Source organism: Gadus macrocephalus, chromosome 12 (genome assembly GCF_031168955.1).
Source record: "Gadus macrocephalus chromosome 12, ASM3116895v1".
In the NCBI taxonomy this organism is placed as follows: domain Eukaryota; kingdom Metazoa; phylum Chordata; class Actinopteri; order Gadiformes; family Gadidae; genus Gadus; species Gadus macrocephalus.
The window spans coordinates 18,880,044-18,898,091 of NC_082393.1; the positions used below are offsets into that span (position 1 = coordinate 18,880,044).

General features: G+C 41.9%; 1 protein-coding gene across 3 annotated transcripts; it reads right to left on the reverse strand.

Annotated features, from left to right (window-relative positions):
• Positions 1 to 1,351: 1,351 nt before the first annotated feature.
• LOC132469170 (regulator of G-protein signaling 1-like) lies at positions 1,352 to 7,207 on the reverse strand. 3 transcript variants are annotated; one of them, XM_060067108.1, is made up of 6 exons: positions 6,082 to 6,134; positions 5,783 to 5,894; positions 3,531 to 3,626; positions 3,285 to 3,340; positions 2,642 to 2,808; positions 1,352 to 2,407 (listed from the first exon to the last, which is right to left on the reverse strand). In XM_060067108.1, exons 3-6 carry the CDS (start codon positions 3,623 to 3,625, stop codon positions 2,216 to 2,218), a joined length of 510 nt encoding a protein of 169 aa, XP_059923091.1. In that variant the 5' UTR covers position 3,626; positions 5,783 to 5,894; positions 6,082 to 6,134; the 3' UTR covers positions 1,352 to 2,215. The 3 variants fall into 3 exon arrangements, with proteins under 3 accessions (XP_059923091.1, XP_059923090.1, XP_059923089.1); XM_060067107.1 differs by lacking the exons at positions 5,783 to 5,894; positions 6,082 to 6,134 and adding an exon at positions 7,035 to 7,207; XM_060067106.1 differs by lacking the exons at positions 5,783 to 5,894; positions 6,082 to 6,134 and adding an exon at positions 4,236 to 4,537.
• Positions 7,208 to 18,048: the final 10,841 nt, after the last annotated feature.

Consider the following 18,048-nt stretch of genomic DNA (forward strand, 5'->3'; position numbering starts at 1 on the left):
CCTGAAATGTGATGCAGCAAGTTAGAGCTTACAGTCTGCATGTGATACAGAGTGTGTGTGTGTGTGTGTGTGTGTGTGCGTGTGTGTGTGTGTGTGTGTGTGTGTGTGTGTGTGTGTGTGTGTGTGTGTGTGTGTGTGTGTGTGTGTGTGTGTGTGTGTGTGTGTGTGTGCGTGTGTGTGTGTGTGTATGCTTTTATCTGTGTGATACAGCACAAACGATTCTCTTTAGTTCCTTCTCTGCAAAACTATGTTATACACCAAGAGAGAGTTGAAAGTAGGTCTCTGCGACAAGAGGCCGGGTTGCTCGTGGGAACATCAGAGTCCTATTCTGGGAAACACTATGACCAACTCTGGCCCTCCTTTCAAGTTCAAACATAAATAAAGTTTAATTTGTTCCTGTAACACTCAATCAATATGTGGAGGAGCTTAAGTGGTAAACTTCACCTAATTGGTGATAGCTTTAGAGCTATAGTCCAGTATTTCACTTTAATTCTGTAATTGAAATACTGTGAATGACTAAACAACTCTAGCCCAGATCCTAAACGGTAGATAACTGTACTCAACAGTAGATAATTGTACAGAACATGTTATCACCAATTATATTAATGATGATGAGGATGATAATGACGATAAGAATTATAAATCATTATTTTATTTCTGTTGAATAATTGTAACATAACACAAGTTAACACAATTATTATTGTTGATTTGTTTTTTGTCTATTTTCTCCATACTTTCTCCTTTGGTGATTCTATGGCGATGGTGATGTGGTATTTTCCTAACAAGGGAACACGTTGAGAGGTCCGTGGCTGCCGCTGCGCCTGGTGGCTGTGTGGCGTCTAGGCCAGGGTTCTGGGTCAAACTCTGGCTGCAGTTATTCTTAGTTCAGCCACCATGTCCATGTTAAGGCCTAACTCTCTGAAATCAGGCCATTTACAGAATCCTGTCAAGGGCATATGGAGATTGGTTTTTTCAGCTCTCTAATTTCTCTGTCACACACACGCGCATGCACGCACGCACGCACGCACGCACACATATACACACACATGCACACACATCCGTAGTCACTGGCCCCCTGCTGTCATCCATGACCCTTATTAGCTGAAGACATGGAAACGTCTGACATGTGACCAAAACAGAAGGTCCTGGAAACGTGAAAGTGTGGAAATGTGATGGACACACACACACACACACACGCACGCACGCACGCACACACACACACACACACACACACACACACACACACACACACACACACACACACACACACACACACACACACACACACAAATGCATGTGCACACACAAACACACCTCTCACATCTTTTCTGTGTCATAGAAGAGGACAAAATTTAACATTTCATTCATGACCTCCTGATTTATTACTAATCAACAAGAACGTTCGCACACACAGTCTTTTAAGTGGGGTTACAAATAAGTCCAGGTTTTATCGGCTACATTATACAAAAGTAATGAAGATTGAAATGAAGTAGCCCTAATTGTAACATTAACTGCTATTCCTCGTTTCTCGTTCTTTGTTTGCCATTAGCAGAATTCATTGATCACCTACCCAAAATATCGACAGCTCAGGTATATTTTTTAATAACTGTCTTCAAACTCAACTTATAACAAACATCACTAATTCCCTTGCTCATCTCCATCCCTATCTCCTGTATAAGTTCAGAAGTTGTGCTCTCTCACAGTACTACTTCACTTCCATCCTGACACATACTCAAGCTTTTCAGTTTTTCACCTGTCTCCCCCTTCATGATCGTTCCACCCACATTTCAATGTATCATACAATAATTTATAGAATAAAAGTGGCCTTAGAGTTAGCTTTTACTTGAAGGGATAAGACATCTTAATCTTGACCTCAATCAAAGTATTCATTTTGTCACTAGGGTTTAATTTAATTTAATTTAATTTAATAAAAAATCACATTCCTTAATTCCCGTTAATCTTATCTCAACCGAAATATATGTAAACAGTAGACAGAAACTGTAATGATTTTTCCTTTATAATAATGCCCCAAATAATTTGTCGGATACACAGTATACTGGAACTAGGTCGCCCAATCAATTCGAAGAACAAATTCCAAGAATAGAAATCCAAGAATAAATTCCAAGAATATATTCCAAGAACTTTAAATAATATTCCCCATATCTGGCCATATTTCAGTCATATTTCCCACACAACATTGCTCAGCCTGGAGGGGTTAGATGTACCACACGGTGCTGGTCTTTTGACTCAGACCGTTACAGGCACCAGAGCGAAGGAAGCGGGGCCAGGTGTCCCTCTCCATCAGCAGGTAGATGTTTCTCTGGGCCTCAGCGAAGCACCAGGCCGGGGGCCGCTGCTCTGCCAGGAGGCCCTGGATCTTCTCCCTGGTCAAGTGGTCCACGTTAACCTGAAAGATTTAGACAAATAAAATAAAAAGTTTTATGGATGACTCAAGCAGGACTTTCTTTGACATATGATTACGACCATGCAGACACGCACACACTCCCATCTCTCTTGTTCTCTTTCTCCCTCACAGAAGACAAGCTGCTACCAAGTATGCAGTCGGTGGAGTTTCCAACATGCGTTACACAGTTATACTCGTGGCAGGTTGCCGGTTCTCCCCCCCTACCCCCCTACTGACCTCTCTCCGTGCGTTGGGGTGAAGGAACTCCTGGTAGATGTGTTCTGCCTTCCAGCCGCGTTCCCCTGAGGAGCTGGTATCCCTGAAGGCCTCACAGGCCAGCCAGAAGTCCAAGTTCTCCTCACTGAACTCCGAGCGCAGGAAGGCACGGAAGGCAGCCAGCTGTTCTGTAGTGGGTGGGTTGCAAGTTATTTGTTGTTTATTCTGTGAGGAAACTAGGTTCAATAACAGTGTTTGAGCAGAAGATAATGAAGTAGAATAGTTTAGATAATTTCAAGTGCATCTTCTGTTTTCTACTTTAAATCTATTCCGTAGTTGCCATATTGTTGTGAGCGTTTCCAGAATAATAATAATAATAATAATAATACATTTAATTTAGAGGCGCCTTTCAAGACACCCAAGGTCACCTTACAGAGCATATAGTCATCATTCAAAACTATGTAAAACAGACTAGGAATAAAAGGAAAACAGAGGTTAAACATGAATAATAATAATAATTAATAACACTCAAAGACGCCTAAAGTGAAGGGGGGACCTCACTAACCACCACCAATATGTAGCACCCACTTGGGTGATGCCCCTGAGTTAATTAATACAAACACTCACACTGACATGAGCACCATGTTCATGAATGATCACTTACTCTGATCTCTTAACATTGCCTCCAAGCTGGAATCGAGTATGCTGTCCTCTCGAGAGCTGTCACCAGGAGACATATGTATTACATACATAGTATACATGTATATTATACTAATACCAGCCTGTTTGCATATTTATGTATTCATACATATATATTTATATATATATATATATATATATATATATATATAGAGAGAGAGAGAGAGAGAGAGAGAGAGAGAGGGAGCTTTCCTTTTCTCGTGGAGCCTACCTGAGTGTTGAGGGACTGGCCTTTGCCTGTGTGTCTCTCACCACAACACACTTAACATCTCTCCTTCTCTTCCTTGGACTCAGAAGGATATCCATACTAGGAAACCAAAATAACAACTCTTAGGATGCTTCAAAGGGTAGAATATATAAAAATTATTTATATACATCGGTATACTGTATATCTATATATATACAGATAGATATAGGCAGTATACATATACACATACATGTACAAAGACCGACTGACAGAGAGACAGAAAGACAGACAGGCAGCCTGATATTAACATAGAGAGACAGACAGACAGACAGACAGACAGACGGACGGACGGACAGACGGACAGACGGACAGACAGACAGACAGACAGACAGACAGACAGACAGACAGACAGACAGACAGACAGACAGACAGACAGACAGACGGACAGACAGACGGACAGACAGACAGGCAGACAGACAGACAGACATATAAAAAGACTGACAGCTGGAGAGACAGAATGATAAACAGACATTCAAACAGACAGCCATACATAGGACCCTGATCAAGTGAACTTTGACCTTAAAAAATGTGACAATGTAACACGACATTTTATAATAACAGGTGAAGTTATGACGTTTTACCCCTTTGAAGGTGTGCCGATATCATCTGGTAAGCATATGCTAAATGCATGGTACAACTGTATGATCCTGAACTAACACATCCACCTACCGTCTGGGATGCTTTGCATTCTGAATGAAATCCTTAAACTCGTAAATCCGGATCTTTGAAAAGGAAAGTTTTGGCATCTCTACATGGCCAGTGATATCCTAAGCTGTTGGACCGATATATTGTGTGCGAAACTGTCCGAACACACCTAGGTAACCCGTTTCTTTAGCGAGCCTGGCAGGAAAGGTGTGCATTCAATGACGCGGGTGGGGCCTGTCAGCACATGTCAGGGGCTAGCATGGTGGCTGACTGCACATTTGACTCACTGTCTAAACATGCAGCTAGGACTTTTGTTTTTACACTGTCGGGTGGCCTGAAGGGAATTATTGGTCAACGTAACGTATTGATGCGTCAAATGTGGGATTCAAGTACAAAATAAAATACAGAAAAGATGGGAAATACAGTCAACCAAGGCCATAGGCTTCCTTACTGTACATTAGTTCTTTTTTTTTATGTTTTTCTTTATATCCTGTCAAATTTTTGTATGACGCACACAACTTTCAAAATTTGATGATTGTTACGTGTTATGTGGCAATATTCAAAGTAAAGCAGACAAAGGAGCGAGATACAAAGAGCTTAAAGAAAGATGGAGAGAGACATACAGAGAAGCTGTTGAGGAAGCTGGACAATTTCCTCTGTCGTTCATAACTATGCAGCTGCTATATTTACAATAGGGGTAGTTGTAATGTGATAAAAACAACAACATATAACACCTTAATAAAACAGCCCATGTTAAGCCCATATGTGATTAGTTGAATACTTGGCAATTATGCTATTATGGGGTTATTGCAGTATATAGTTATTGTAATATAATAGTTTGGGGTCATGGCAGTATGGGGTTATGGTAGTATGATAGTATGGGGTTAAGGCAGCAGGAATTTATGGTGTTATGGTAGTATGGGGTTATGCTAGTATTGGGTTATGGTAGTATGGGGTTATGATATTATGGGGTTATGCTAGTATGGGGTTATAGTATAATCATCGTATGGGTTTATGGTAGAATGGGGTTATGGTACTATGGGGTTATAGTAGCATGGGGTTATGTAGTATGGAGTTATAGTAGTATGATAGTATGGGGTCATGGTAGTATGGGGTAATGGTAGTATTGAGTTATGCTAGTATGGGGTTAAGGTAGTAGTGGGTTATAGTAGTATGGGGTTATGGTAGTATGGAGTAATGCTAATATGTGGTTATGGTAGTATTGGGTTATGGTAGTATGGAGTTATAGTAGTATGGGGTTATGCTAGTATGGGGTTATGCTAGTATGGGGTTATGGTAGCATGGGGTTATAGTAGTATCATAGTATGGGGTGATGGCAGTATGGGGCTATGGTAGTTAAGTAGTATGGTGTTATGGTAGTAGGCCTACGGGGTTATGCTAGTATGGGGCTCTGCTAGTATGGGGTTAGCAGAGCTAAAAAATCGACAAAATTCCACAAAAGTTAGAATTCAAGTAAGTAAGACTGGCAATTTTATTATTTGTGAAAATACACTCATCAAGCAGCAAACCAAGAAGTGAAAAAAAGGGTCAGAAGAGACAAAAATAAGTACATTGAGGAAGGTACACAGGGAAGGTGCTCAACCGCATTATGCTCAAGAGACTCCAGAAGGCGGTGGATGAGAAACTGAGGGAAAACCAGGCCGGCTTCAGGAACAGTAGATCCTGTGGAGACCAAATAGCCACCTTCAGGATTATCAACGAACAATCCATCTAATGAAACTCTCCTGTCTTAGTAAATTTCATAGACTTTGAAAAGGCTTTTGACAGTGTCGATCGGGAGATGCTGTGGAAATTGATGGGGCACTATGGCATCCCACCAAAGTTCCTCAGCATCATCCAGAACACTTACATTTGGATGCAATGTCAAGTTCTCCATGAAGGATGCGTATCAGAGGCCTTTGAGGTCCTGATTGGGGTGCCACCATGTCCATGTTAAGGCCTAACTCTCTGAAATCAGGCCATTTACAGAATCCTGTCAAGGGCATATGGAGATTGGTTTTTTCAGCTCTCTAATTTCTCTGTCACACACACGCTCATCTTCATAGACTGGACTATGAAGCAGGTAACCAACAACAGCCAAACCGGCATACAGTGGAGCCTGACCGAACAGCTAGAGGATCTGGATTTTGCTGATGATTTGGCACTACTTGCACACACCCACCAACAGCTGCAGGACAAATCACACAAACTGGAGATAACAGCTGCTTCGCTCGGGCTGAAAATCATCTCATCAAAAACCAAAGTAATGCGAATCAACAACAAGAACAACACACCAATAACCATGGATCAAAACCAGCTAGAGGATGTAACCAGTTTCACATACCTTGGGAGTGTAATTAATATAGAAGGAGGATCGCAAGAGGATGCCAAAGGCAGAATCGGGAAAGCAAGGAGAACTTTTAACAACGCATCACTTGTCACACATATCAAGACCAAACTAAAAATCTTCAACTCAAATGTCAAATCCACTCTACTTTACGGATTCGAAAACTGGAAGACAACCACCAACATACTCAACAAACTACAGACATTCAGCAACCGCTGTCTACAACGCCTCCTGGGAATCTACTGGCCCAACACCATCTCAAATGCCAACCTGTGGGAACTCACCAAACAAGAACCATTAGAGACCCAAATCAGGAGGAGAAAATGGAAATGGATAGGCCACACACTCAGAAGAAAAAGCTAATCAAATACAAAGCAGGCCCTAACATGGAACCCACAAGGCAAGAGAAAGAGGGGAAGACCTAGAGCCACCTGGAGAAGAACCACAGAGCAGGAGATGAAGGCGAAAGGGCTGACATGGCAACAACTGGATCGGAAGGCACAAGACCGAAGAGGATGGAGGAGTTTCATCAATGGCCTAAGTTCCCTAAGGAACTTAAAGGCCTAACTAACTAACTAACTAACTAACTAACTAACTAACTAACTCATCAACTCCCTTCTGAAAGCCTCATGCATGCCAAATAGCAGATTCAGTGATGTAAGTTTGTGTTGTAAGAGGATGTGGTGGGGGCTGCGGTCTGCATTAGAAGAAGGGAGCATCCTTTTACACAATGGCAACAAGTTTTAGGCGGTCCACTAGTTTCCCAGTCCTCCCTGAGCTGTTTGATTCCTGCAGACCTTGTTGGTGTCATCTCTTGACACAAAAAGTACATTCATTTGTATCCATAAACCAGAACAGACAGATATTAACATGGACTATCAAGCCAAAATCATGGGAGCAATATGGTGCATTTCCGCCGGAGGGTGCGGTTTGGTTCGGCTGCCTCAATCATGGACATATTAAAGAAAGGACAGCGGACTAATAAATGGCCGCCCATTCATTCCTATGAAAACTGCTCAATGGCGCAGGGCAACATCAAGGAGAGATTTGCTTCCGCATCATGGAGGTCTGAAACCACGCCCTAGTGCATGCGTGGACCTATTAAAGAAGAGTGCATGATGTGCCGCCGGATGTAGAAATATTCTCGTTTTCTAGCATTGTTAGAATTGTAGCATCATAACAATGGGTCTAATGGTCTGAGCGAGCACAGTAGCATTGTTTAACGACCATGGAAGTATAAGTTACTAACCCCCCCCGATGATTCTCTATATATGATCTTTAAATTACACTCCTCCTGCCATCTGGGCAACAATTATTATTTGACAATAATAAAAATATATAGTAGGCTATTTATATTATTATTTCAGATTAGTTTGTCCATTTTTGACCTTGTATATGCATTTTCATTTTTGTATTAAAAAAAAAATCATAATTACCACTCGTTTTTTAATATACTTTTTCTGTTTCTTCTGGAACATGTTGGGGCAATAAATCAGACAGATAGCTGGTGCATCAGGTTTAAAAAACAAGTAATACTGAAACTGAAAAAATACAGAGGAAATCAGGCCTACTATGTAAGTACGTTTAAAGATGTTTAGGTAGTATAACTAATAACTGTAAATGGCAGGTGTACATTGCTTTTGATGGAGCCATAATGTTATATTAATAATAATAATAAAATGCATTTTATTTATGGGCAGTGGGCACCTTTCAGGCCACTTAAGGACACCTTACATGTATAATTAATAAAATATTTAAAACACTTGCACAACATCAAAACATAAATACATATACAAAGCAATAAAAACAATAGACTGAAATACTAAGAATTACATAGAATATTTTTGAATGAATCAATAATCAATAAATGGTCAATCGTAATGATCGCAAGCAGAGGAACGTCAGAGTTATTTAGTCTACGCGTCCAACAGCTGAACCAGTCTACAAATCCCTCGGCGACTTTAAGTGATAAAAAATAAAAACATCAACGTCATTCATGTTCAACCTCGGACACGAGAAGTTAACTTTAACAGATCTAATAGGTAACTTTAATCTTTAATAGGTCAATGGCACTGAGCCCTCTCGGATGCCGGGCCAAAACAGCAACCTATTAAAGAAACAACATTTGTTTCACTACGACTCCTTTCGGCTGCCCACGGCTAATAAAACACGTTTTGAAAAGAGAAAACTTAAATTTTATTAGTACATGGTATAAAGATAATTATGAGCCTTTGATTGATATCCAGAGATTGTTTGCGGGGACACATTCCTGTTCTCCACTTGTATTGGAGTGAACGGCGACATCTACTTCCGGACCTCCATGAATTGAGGGACCCATTCACAGCCCGCTTAAACAGCTGCAATACCAGGCTTGGCCGCTGAGCACTGGTGGATTGCGGAAGTATGCACTGTTCCTGGGAGCTTGTGGTGCATTTTATTAACCATCCGTCTCGGAGGTCAGAGGATGCTGCTTGGCGACACGCATGAACACGCCCCTTTTCCTCGGACAGCGAACTTGCTTGCTCGGTTGAACTCAGAGGAGACCGACCAAGGATTCCGAGATAGAATTCAAGATGGCTGCGCCCAGTGTGACTTGTGTGAACTGTTTTCATTGTGTTTGGACCGCTTTGGTGGTTTAAATGGCAATTTCACTCACTCGTATTACTGCAATACCTTACTGCATCCGTACCTCTGCCTATGGCCTATACTAATTTTGGAGCGCCTGATACTCTGCCAATGCTACCGCGACAACCGCCTTCCGGGTGGCGTCCATGTTTTTCTCCAACGACTGAGGCCTGAGTCAGTTCGCAGAGAATACTAAAACGCACCATTGGTATACAGACATGCAAACGGCGCGCTTTTTGGCGCGAGTCGCTTTTTGATCATACATTTTGGGGACCTGTGTGGTTCGTGCAGATCCGAAGAGGGGGGGGGGGGTGCGTCGATCGGTGCGCACGTACAGTACAGATGTCAATTTTCCGTAATCTGACTGACTGAGACCCCCCGTGCCTTCGAAGTAAAGAAAAGTGATTCCGGAAATGATTTTGTTAGGGGACCAATCAAAGCCCTTGCCGTCGCGTCGAAATATTGGACGCGCATGCGCACGGTAGAGCTTAGATCGGGCTCAGAAAATCAAGCCCGACCCCGAGCCCGTGCACGTTCTGTCCGAGCCCGGCCCGACCCGACACATTAACTGTGATTATGAGCCCTAGCCCGATTTCAACCCGACATTTATTTGAACACATATGTAACTTTGTACATATTTGTTACTAGGCCTACTCAGCTAAATATATATGTAAGGGATAATGTATAAAACGGCGGTCATTATCGGGAAAATAAGCCCCGACAGGGCGAACAGTACACCGACGCGCAGCGAAGGCGTCTTGCTTCGCCCTGAAGGGGCTTATTTTCGAAAATGACCGGCGACGTTCTATACATGATCTCGCTTATAACACGGCTACTTGCCAAAACTAAAAAAATAACTTTACATGGTGCGCCTTTTTACAATTTATTCGTTACCAACATTCATTCATAATTTTTTCACAATGTCTTGTTTTTAAAAGATTTATGATGACTTTATGCTCTGTAAGGTGACCTTGGGTGCCTTGAAAGGCGCCTCTAAATTAAATGTATTATTATTATTATTCGTAGTGTTGATCAGCAGATCAATAATAAATTGTCCACAAAGTCGGTGACGTCGCTTAGCAACAGAAGACACTGGGGTTAACAAGTCACCGGACTAGCTACCAAAGGGAACGGAGTGTTCCACGGCATTGAGAAGACCTGTGTAATAAAGGCCTATAATATTTCTGTTTCTGTTCATAGATTTCTCCTCAGATTAGGCCAATAAACCAATGATACAAATAAAAATAAAAACGCTCGATCAAAGGCCCGGCCCGACCCAGCCCGAGGTTAGTGGTGGGAAATATCGGAGAAGGATGCACTTATTGTGCAGCAGGACGCAGTGTGCAAGTGCAGTTGGAAGTGGTCATGGCTAAAATTAGAAGCCACGACTGAGGTGAATACAGTGTAGCATAACTTTCCACTGTCTGACTTTTTAAAAAAATTGAGAAAAAATGATGTGCTAAATGCACACACTGCATTAAAGAAATTAATTATGCCAGCAGGGGTGTACATGCCCTGTATGCACACTGTAAGGCAGTAGGGCTGGCCCGAATGCCATTTTTCAGGCTTCGAATACTCGTTGGTTTTTCCGAGCGAATATTCGTTCCAGAAAAACACACCATCAAAAACAAAATTAATAATCCCTATATACTCCCTGGAACCGATTTTGACAGTATCTGCATATTTTGTTGAAGATTTAATAGCTTTTGAACGTTAATTAGTAGGCCTAAGTAAGTTGGAGTTGCTTAGTTTTTCCCCGTGGAAGCGAACAGCTGTTGTTCCGTACCAAATCAGCTGACCTCTGCCATCTCAGCCCTTGCGGGAGCTTTTCGATTCATTCTGGAACGTGCATCTTTTCAGGGAATTTTTACAATAAATCCATAACAAATACCGAATATTGATTGTCTTATGTGTCCATATTATAGCCATTATATTGTCCGGGTATTCGCAAGACGCTCACGCTCTGCAGCAAGCCAGTCACAGTTGATTGGCGCGGCGCTGTACAGCGAACCTAAACAAACAACTAAGCTAAGGTTAGCATTTCACTAAGCATTTCTTTTCCTCCCGAGATCCCGCTAATGTTGTTACAAAGTAAAGGGATATCTATTCTTCCTCCACCTCTCTCGCTTCTCTGTTTGGTGTCGCTTATAGTTTGCCTCCCTCGCTCTGGTAACGTCACGTAGGCCTACGTGTAACAACGAAGCTCCGAATACTGATTTAAGCTTCGAATACTAATTTTCCGAACGAGTATTCGAATATTTGAATAATTCGGGCCAGCCCTATAAGGCAGACATTCATCGGAGGAAAGTGACAACAACAATAACTACACAAAGTGTTGCACAGCTTCTCCGAAACCCTCTTCCAGAAACCCCCTAAGCAGCAGATAAGATCAGGGACAGTGCCAGGCCTATACTGCCAGTACCTGTACCTGTGATCGCATATCCAATGCAGAGGTGTGTGTTTGTGTGTGTGTGAAAATTAATTAACTTAGTTTAAAAAGGCACTTTAACTGAGTAACTAAACTTTCTCGGAATATAGCATATAGCATAGGCCTTCTCATGATAATAGGATATCATGCCGTCATATTTTTTCCGACTTCGGGTAGCTCTCTCTTTTTTTGTCATACATGTGTTTGCATCCCTGGGTATAGCCCAGCCCAGTTCCGAGGTCGCGTTTCCACCGCCGACAGTACCATTGTGGTAGGCCGGATGTAGCTGCGGCAGCTACGTAAACATCGTGACATCATAGCAGCGCGACATAGTATAGTCTGCACAGTAAAAACAATAAAAACAATAAAAACTGCTCCGTCAAGCTCCCTCTGCACGTCTTCCTCCCCAAGAATGCAGAGGAACGTCTCCACCTCCTTGTTTGCCCAAGTTAAAGTTTTGCGCGACATGTCCATCGTCCCCTTTGCACCCTTTCAGGCGTCTCAGTACCCCAACGGAGGAGTACTGCGGGACGAGTGCGAGACGAGTACGGCTCAGTCCGGGTAACGCCCACCTTTGGCGGTGGAAACACGATCCGTGCCGCACCTTTGCGAACCGAACCGAACCGCACCCACCGGTGGAAACGCGCCAATCGACTACAATCAACGTCCGACAATGAATGCAATCATGTAAACAGAAAGGGAATCCACTCACCAATGATGCTGGACATCGGCATAGAGAGGACTTGTTCAGCCTTACGCCTTCCTTCCAGTTTGGCCAGAGTCTCGCTAATAGAGAACACTCTATTGTAGAAGTTTTAGGTCAAAATATCTATGCATTGTGTTTGGTAGAGGGACACTCTGTTTACTGCAAACCACACTCGCTCCCATGCAGAATTCTTGGGTTTAGAAGGGAGCATGGCAGAGAGTGATTTCCAAGTAAATAAATGTCAATATCTTTCGCTGACTGACACAATGGTAAATGTAAATGGACTGCATTTATATAGCGATTTTTCTAACCATTGGCCACCCAAAGCGCTTTACAATATTGCCTCACATTCACCATTCACGCACACACCGACGGCAGAGTCAACCATGCAAGGCGACAGCCAGCTCGTCGGGAGCTAACAGTCAGGTTTAGGTGCCTTGCTCAAGGACACCTCGACACTCAGCTAGGAGGAGCCGGGGAACGAACCAACAACCTTCAGGTTACCAGCCAACCCGCTCCACCTCCTGAGCTACTGCCGCCCCAACATTGGTGATTATGGCCCACTGATGAAAGCCCTTGCATCTGCAGTATTATAAATGTTACGAACTAGGTGTCCCTGTCAACATTTTTTGATCCGTGGGGGGAAGCAAAATGTCTGGTTAAAAAGAGTTTTCTTTACTTTCATTACTTTGCAAAAGGCAAAGTCGGGAGAACAAGACGAAATCAAAAACCAGGAACAGTAAATAAAGTAGGAAACACACTTACTAAATACACTAGAAGGGAAGAGGTCATGAGGGACAGGGGAAAACAATCAACATCAAATACTAACAATTACTACTGCTACTAACGATTTAAAAAAAAAAAAAAAACATTTCTTGCTATATATGTTTTTCCACAGAGAATAAAAGGAATGTGCTATTTTTGGTTTTTGCCAATTGACGTATTGCTGGTTTCTTCAACCAGCCGATCGGGGCTCTAGACCCGGGAAACATTCAGGTGCGGTTTGTTTAGGTTAGAGAACAGGCTGGACAGTGGGGTTTTCATATCCAGGGCTATAATAATAATAATAATAATAATACATTTAATTTAGAGGCGCCTTTCAAGACACCCAAGGTCACCTTACATAGCATATAGTCAACTATAGCTATATGTCTGACCTCACAGTAAATAACAGGATTTTCTTCTGAGAGGGATCTGAACCATGATTATGGGATGAGTCTTCATCTCTCTTCACGTCATGTTTTTAACGTACTGACTCATACACCGGCGATGGAATTGCTAACAAAGAGTCATTCATTTCTACATGCAAGTAAACTGATGTCAATTTTCATCAGACCCCTGATATGACCAGACACATTCACAGAGTAGATGGTAAAACATGAATGTTTATTAATCTATTCATATTTTTACACATTGATGCATTGACATTGATACATGACACACCTTTATGCTGTTCTGAATGTTTCATTGTTATAATGATACCTTTGTGCATACCTGAGAAAATCAATGCACTTGGCATTGCTTTTCTCATAGATCAGGTTTTCATTCCTTTCTTCATTAATTCATATAAAACAATAGGGTGTGGTAATAATGATGTGATTCCCAGATTAAAGCACAGTAATCCAACACGTGACAGGTCGCTGTGCTGAAAGCATGCAGGAAGAGAAGAACGGACGTCAAGAAAGTAGCGAATCTAATTAGAGACAAATGGGTCAACACGTGTCACTCACATGCTCTGGTCCAAAAAAGTAATCTATGATGTGTTATAAAAAGAAGCTTGTGTTATTTATAAATATATGTAATTCATGCTTTATAACATAAATTCCCCCCAAATATGGGACTATTTAACATGCTGTGTTGTTGTTGTAGGTGCTTGTATTATTAGCATATAAGGTTTGTTTCCTCCTTTGGGAATTATTGAACCGTGAGCATTCACAAGTAAGGTATTCACGTACAGCCACACAAACCAGACATGCAGAACAAAAATACAAAGACACACACACAAGCACAAAAGAAAAAGTCCATGACATAAATCAATTGTGTCAATGTCGTTTTTTATGATGACTTGTTTACAGCACAACAAGAGCACAGAACATAGCTTTCATAGCAGTAAGGGAATATTATGTGCCAACAGCAGATGTGTGTTTCATTAACTGATGGGCAGCGTGTAAGTTAAAAGTCTAAGTGGTTGCCTTAAAGTAAGTCTAAGTGGTTGCCAGGCGTGAGTTTGTTTAACACTTCCTCTAAGGTATCTGATCATTTACACTGTATTCGATGCAGGGCTTCAAACGTCTTTCGCTTTAGTTTGCATTAATAGATGACTGGCTAGCACTTTGAAATAACTCCCAGCACTGCGGTTTATTATAGTGTAATTAGCCCTGGGAATTAGGGGGGAGAGAGAGAGAGAGCGAGAGAGAGCGAGAGAGAGAGAGAGAGAGAGAGAGAGAGAGAGAGAGAGAGAGAGAGAGAGAGAGAGAGAGAGAGAGACAGAGAGAGACAGAGAGAGAGAGACCCTTAATGCTAATAATACAATCACATTATGTCAAACATCTGGTTATCTAGAAGTTTGACCTAGGCGCTGAACTATTGATTGGCACATTGTAGACAGTGACAATCAGGATGGATCAATTATTGTCCTTTTTCTCTTTATATATAATTCAAAATATTAGGTGTCAAACACTTCAACACACACATAAAAAAACAAGTTCAAGATAATTTGGTTTTCCGGACGCGTCATCTTGGTTAATAAGCTCAACATGTTCTGGGCTGTCAAGGAAGTACCCTGTTTACTTGGAGGAACAATGAAGACTTTTTTTTAATTTTGACTGTCTGGTCTCTAAAGTCTGAATTTCACAGATAAAGTCGGTCAAGGCTACTTCATAGCCAGCAGCTAGCAACTAGAATCTATAGTGATCACATGGGTTTTATCAATAGTTGTGTTTTGGTGCCATTAGCTGTCAATGCCCTTAATTATTCGTTTCTTAAGGTAAACAATGAGCTACACACATTTATCTGTAGACAAGTATGTTATAGTTATGTTAAGTATTTATGTAATCCATTACTTTCTTAAATCTGCTTCAAAATATCACTTGAATAAAAACAAAACAAGTATCACTAATACATCTGTATAATAATAGTATCAGCATAAGAAACCCATAGACTCTGGAGTTTATAACATTTCTGATGGAAAAATTATTTTCTGTCAATTGATGATTGCGCAATGGTGTTTCACCCTAAAGGTCATTTGGAATTTTTTCATAGTAGCAATACCTCTGTTGCATGATATATCTTACAGAACGGCATGTCCCCACCCACAGTATTTCCACTCAATACAAGCAATATCCTTATTTCAACCATTCATCCTGTACAGGCTGTCCATTCAATTTTCGGACCGGAACAAAAATTGTGACATTCAGTTTTACTTAATGTTGAACACTACTGAAATGTTACACGAGATGAAAGCCCCTGCCTAAAAGGAATGATTCTCAAAGTAACAAAGTGGCCTTTTGAAGTTGTCCCCTTCTTGGGTAAAATTATTTTCTTATACTTTATATGCCCTGGATTACACATATGTTGTTTGTGGAATTAAATTATAATTTTTCATGCAAAGAAAACAAAAGAAATTCGCGAAGAAGTTTGATAATGTTAGGTTTTGTGTGAGGCCGCTTTTCAAACTACAGCCCCTCGCTGCTATCGACGCTAATGATATACGTCACCACCACTCTGGTACAGACTCTCTCTGCTCCACCGCTTTTTTCAAGGGGAGGATAACAGCAATGAAAGAGGTGAAAACTATTATAAGTCGGGGCATGTGTAGATTTTCAGTTATGCCAATGGGGAGATTGTTGGTCTTGTCCACGCCAGTTGCAGGGAGCGTGACGTCACATACGTCTTTCTCATTGTGTTTTCTCTACTGCATTTAACTGAACAATTGCACAATAAACCGTCAAACTCTTTGCGTGAAAAATTATTATTTGGACCCACACAAAACATATGTGTAATCCAAGGCATTTAATGACTGGGATCAGAAAATAATACATTTCTTTCCATTGACTCTCATTCTAATTTTCCTCGCCCAGAGGTCCCATGAGGGGTCTTCCGGAAGGGGCGTACTTACGAGCTCTATACTGACAATGATACATTGGAAGGGGATCTGTCTGTCTGAAATAATGTGCGTGTGTGTGTGTGTGTAGGAGTGGGAGTTTGTGTGCCTTTTTCTGTCTGCATGTGCACATTTGTCAGCAGCTCCTCCTCAAAAAAACTGTGGAAGTGAAAATTGTGGGGCCTGAGAATGATGCAAACGGAGAAGTTGGACTGACAGGATGCTATGGTCACCACCAATACCAGAAATGTAAACGGATGAGAGAGAGAGAGAGAGAGAGAGAGAGAGAGAGAGAGAGAGAGAGAGAGAGAGAGAGAGAGAGAGAGAGAGAGAGAGAGAGAGAGAGAGAGAGGCCACTTCAACACTCACAGCTGTGATTTCCTGTTTTGCTGCGTCTTTACAAAATGCAAGGTTGTCGGTGGTTGTCTAGCCTTGAATACCCCAGCAGTTTTAATACAGACTTCCAGCATGTCACTAACCAATTACCTCTACACATGTATCATTTATCACATTTTCCCATTCACACTGGGAAAACATGACAAACATGATGTCTTAAAGAATAAAACAATTGTTAAAAAATTTAAGGGTTTCCTTATTCCTTGCTTTAAAAGTAAAGTGACTAATGTGAGTTTGCATTTGTTGCAATGTGGTAATTCATGAAATCCTTACAGTGGGCAAGTGTAGTCTTGCACACGTGTCCTTAAACTTTCCTTCCACCAATTACTCTTCTGTCTCTCTACACCCTCCAACCCCCCCCCCCCCCCCCCCCCACACACACACACACACACACACACACACACACACACACACACACACACACACACACACACACACACACACACACACACACACACACACACACACACACACACACAGACCGCCAGACAAATTCGAATCAAACAATTGGGAAAGTGCATATCGTGGATCATGTTCCTTTGCTGCACTCTTGTGCCCAAGTATGAACACTACACTCTTAAGGAAAACCTCATTTAAGAGCTCAAACCATATCCAAAGTTATGTATTTGCACCTGTTTGCCTGGCCATTGATTAATTTGGTCTCCTTGCAATCTTTCCTTGTGCTTACTCAGTCAACTACCAATAAGGAAAATATAGAACGATTCTCTCTTTGGGGAAGGAATGTGAAAACTAGGGTATTATGAATATTTAATTTCTATTAAGTTTTTGTGTACGTGTGTGTGTGTGTGTGTGTGTGTGTGTGTGTGTGTGTGTGTGTGTGTGTGTGTGTGTGTGTGTGTATGTTTGTGTGTACCAGTATGTGTCAGCGTCTGTGTGATGTCATCATTCTGTTCTGCAGAGGGAGGCATGCTTTGCTCCCTGCTGCTTAACAGCGGGACGGCTGAATATTTCCCCGCTATCATCTCTGCCGTGGCTGGGCTGCCTCTGCCTCTCTCTCGTGGACTCCGATAACTCCATCTGCGCACACCCAAGGCGTGTTCAGGCAGCGAGCAGGGACACAACCAGGAGGGGAGAAATACTGCTGGAGTCCGGAGATATGTGGCAGATAAAGAATGAGGCGGCCGGGAAACAAACGCAAACAATAACCTGTTGCTTAAGGCTTAAAGCCCAGGTATGGAGGTCTGGTGGGGGGGTGCATCCGTGGAAGTTGGA

Bases quoted from the DNA above. Each gene is read 5' to 3' on its own strand.
- LOC132469170 (XM_060067106.1), bottom strand. From the start codon at position 4,312: ATGCCAAAACTTTCCTTTTCAAAGATCCGGATTTACGAGTTTAAGGAT. The intron at 3,627-4,235 runs GTAGGTGGATGT...TTGGTTTCCTAG, and splicing joins AATGCAAAGCATCCCAGACG to TATGGATATCCTTCTGAGTC. The intron at 3,341-3,530 runs GTAGGCTCCACG...TCCTGGTGACAG, and splicing joins GCCAGTCCCTCAACACTCAG to CTCTCGAGAGGACAGCATAC.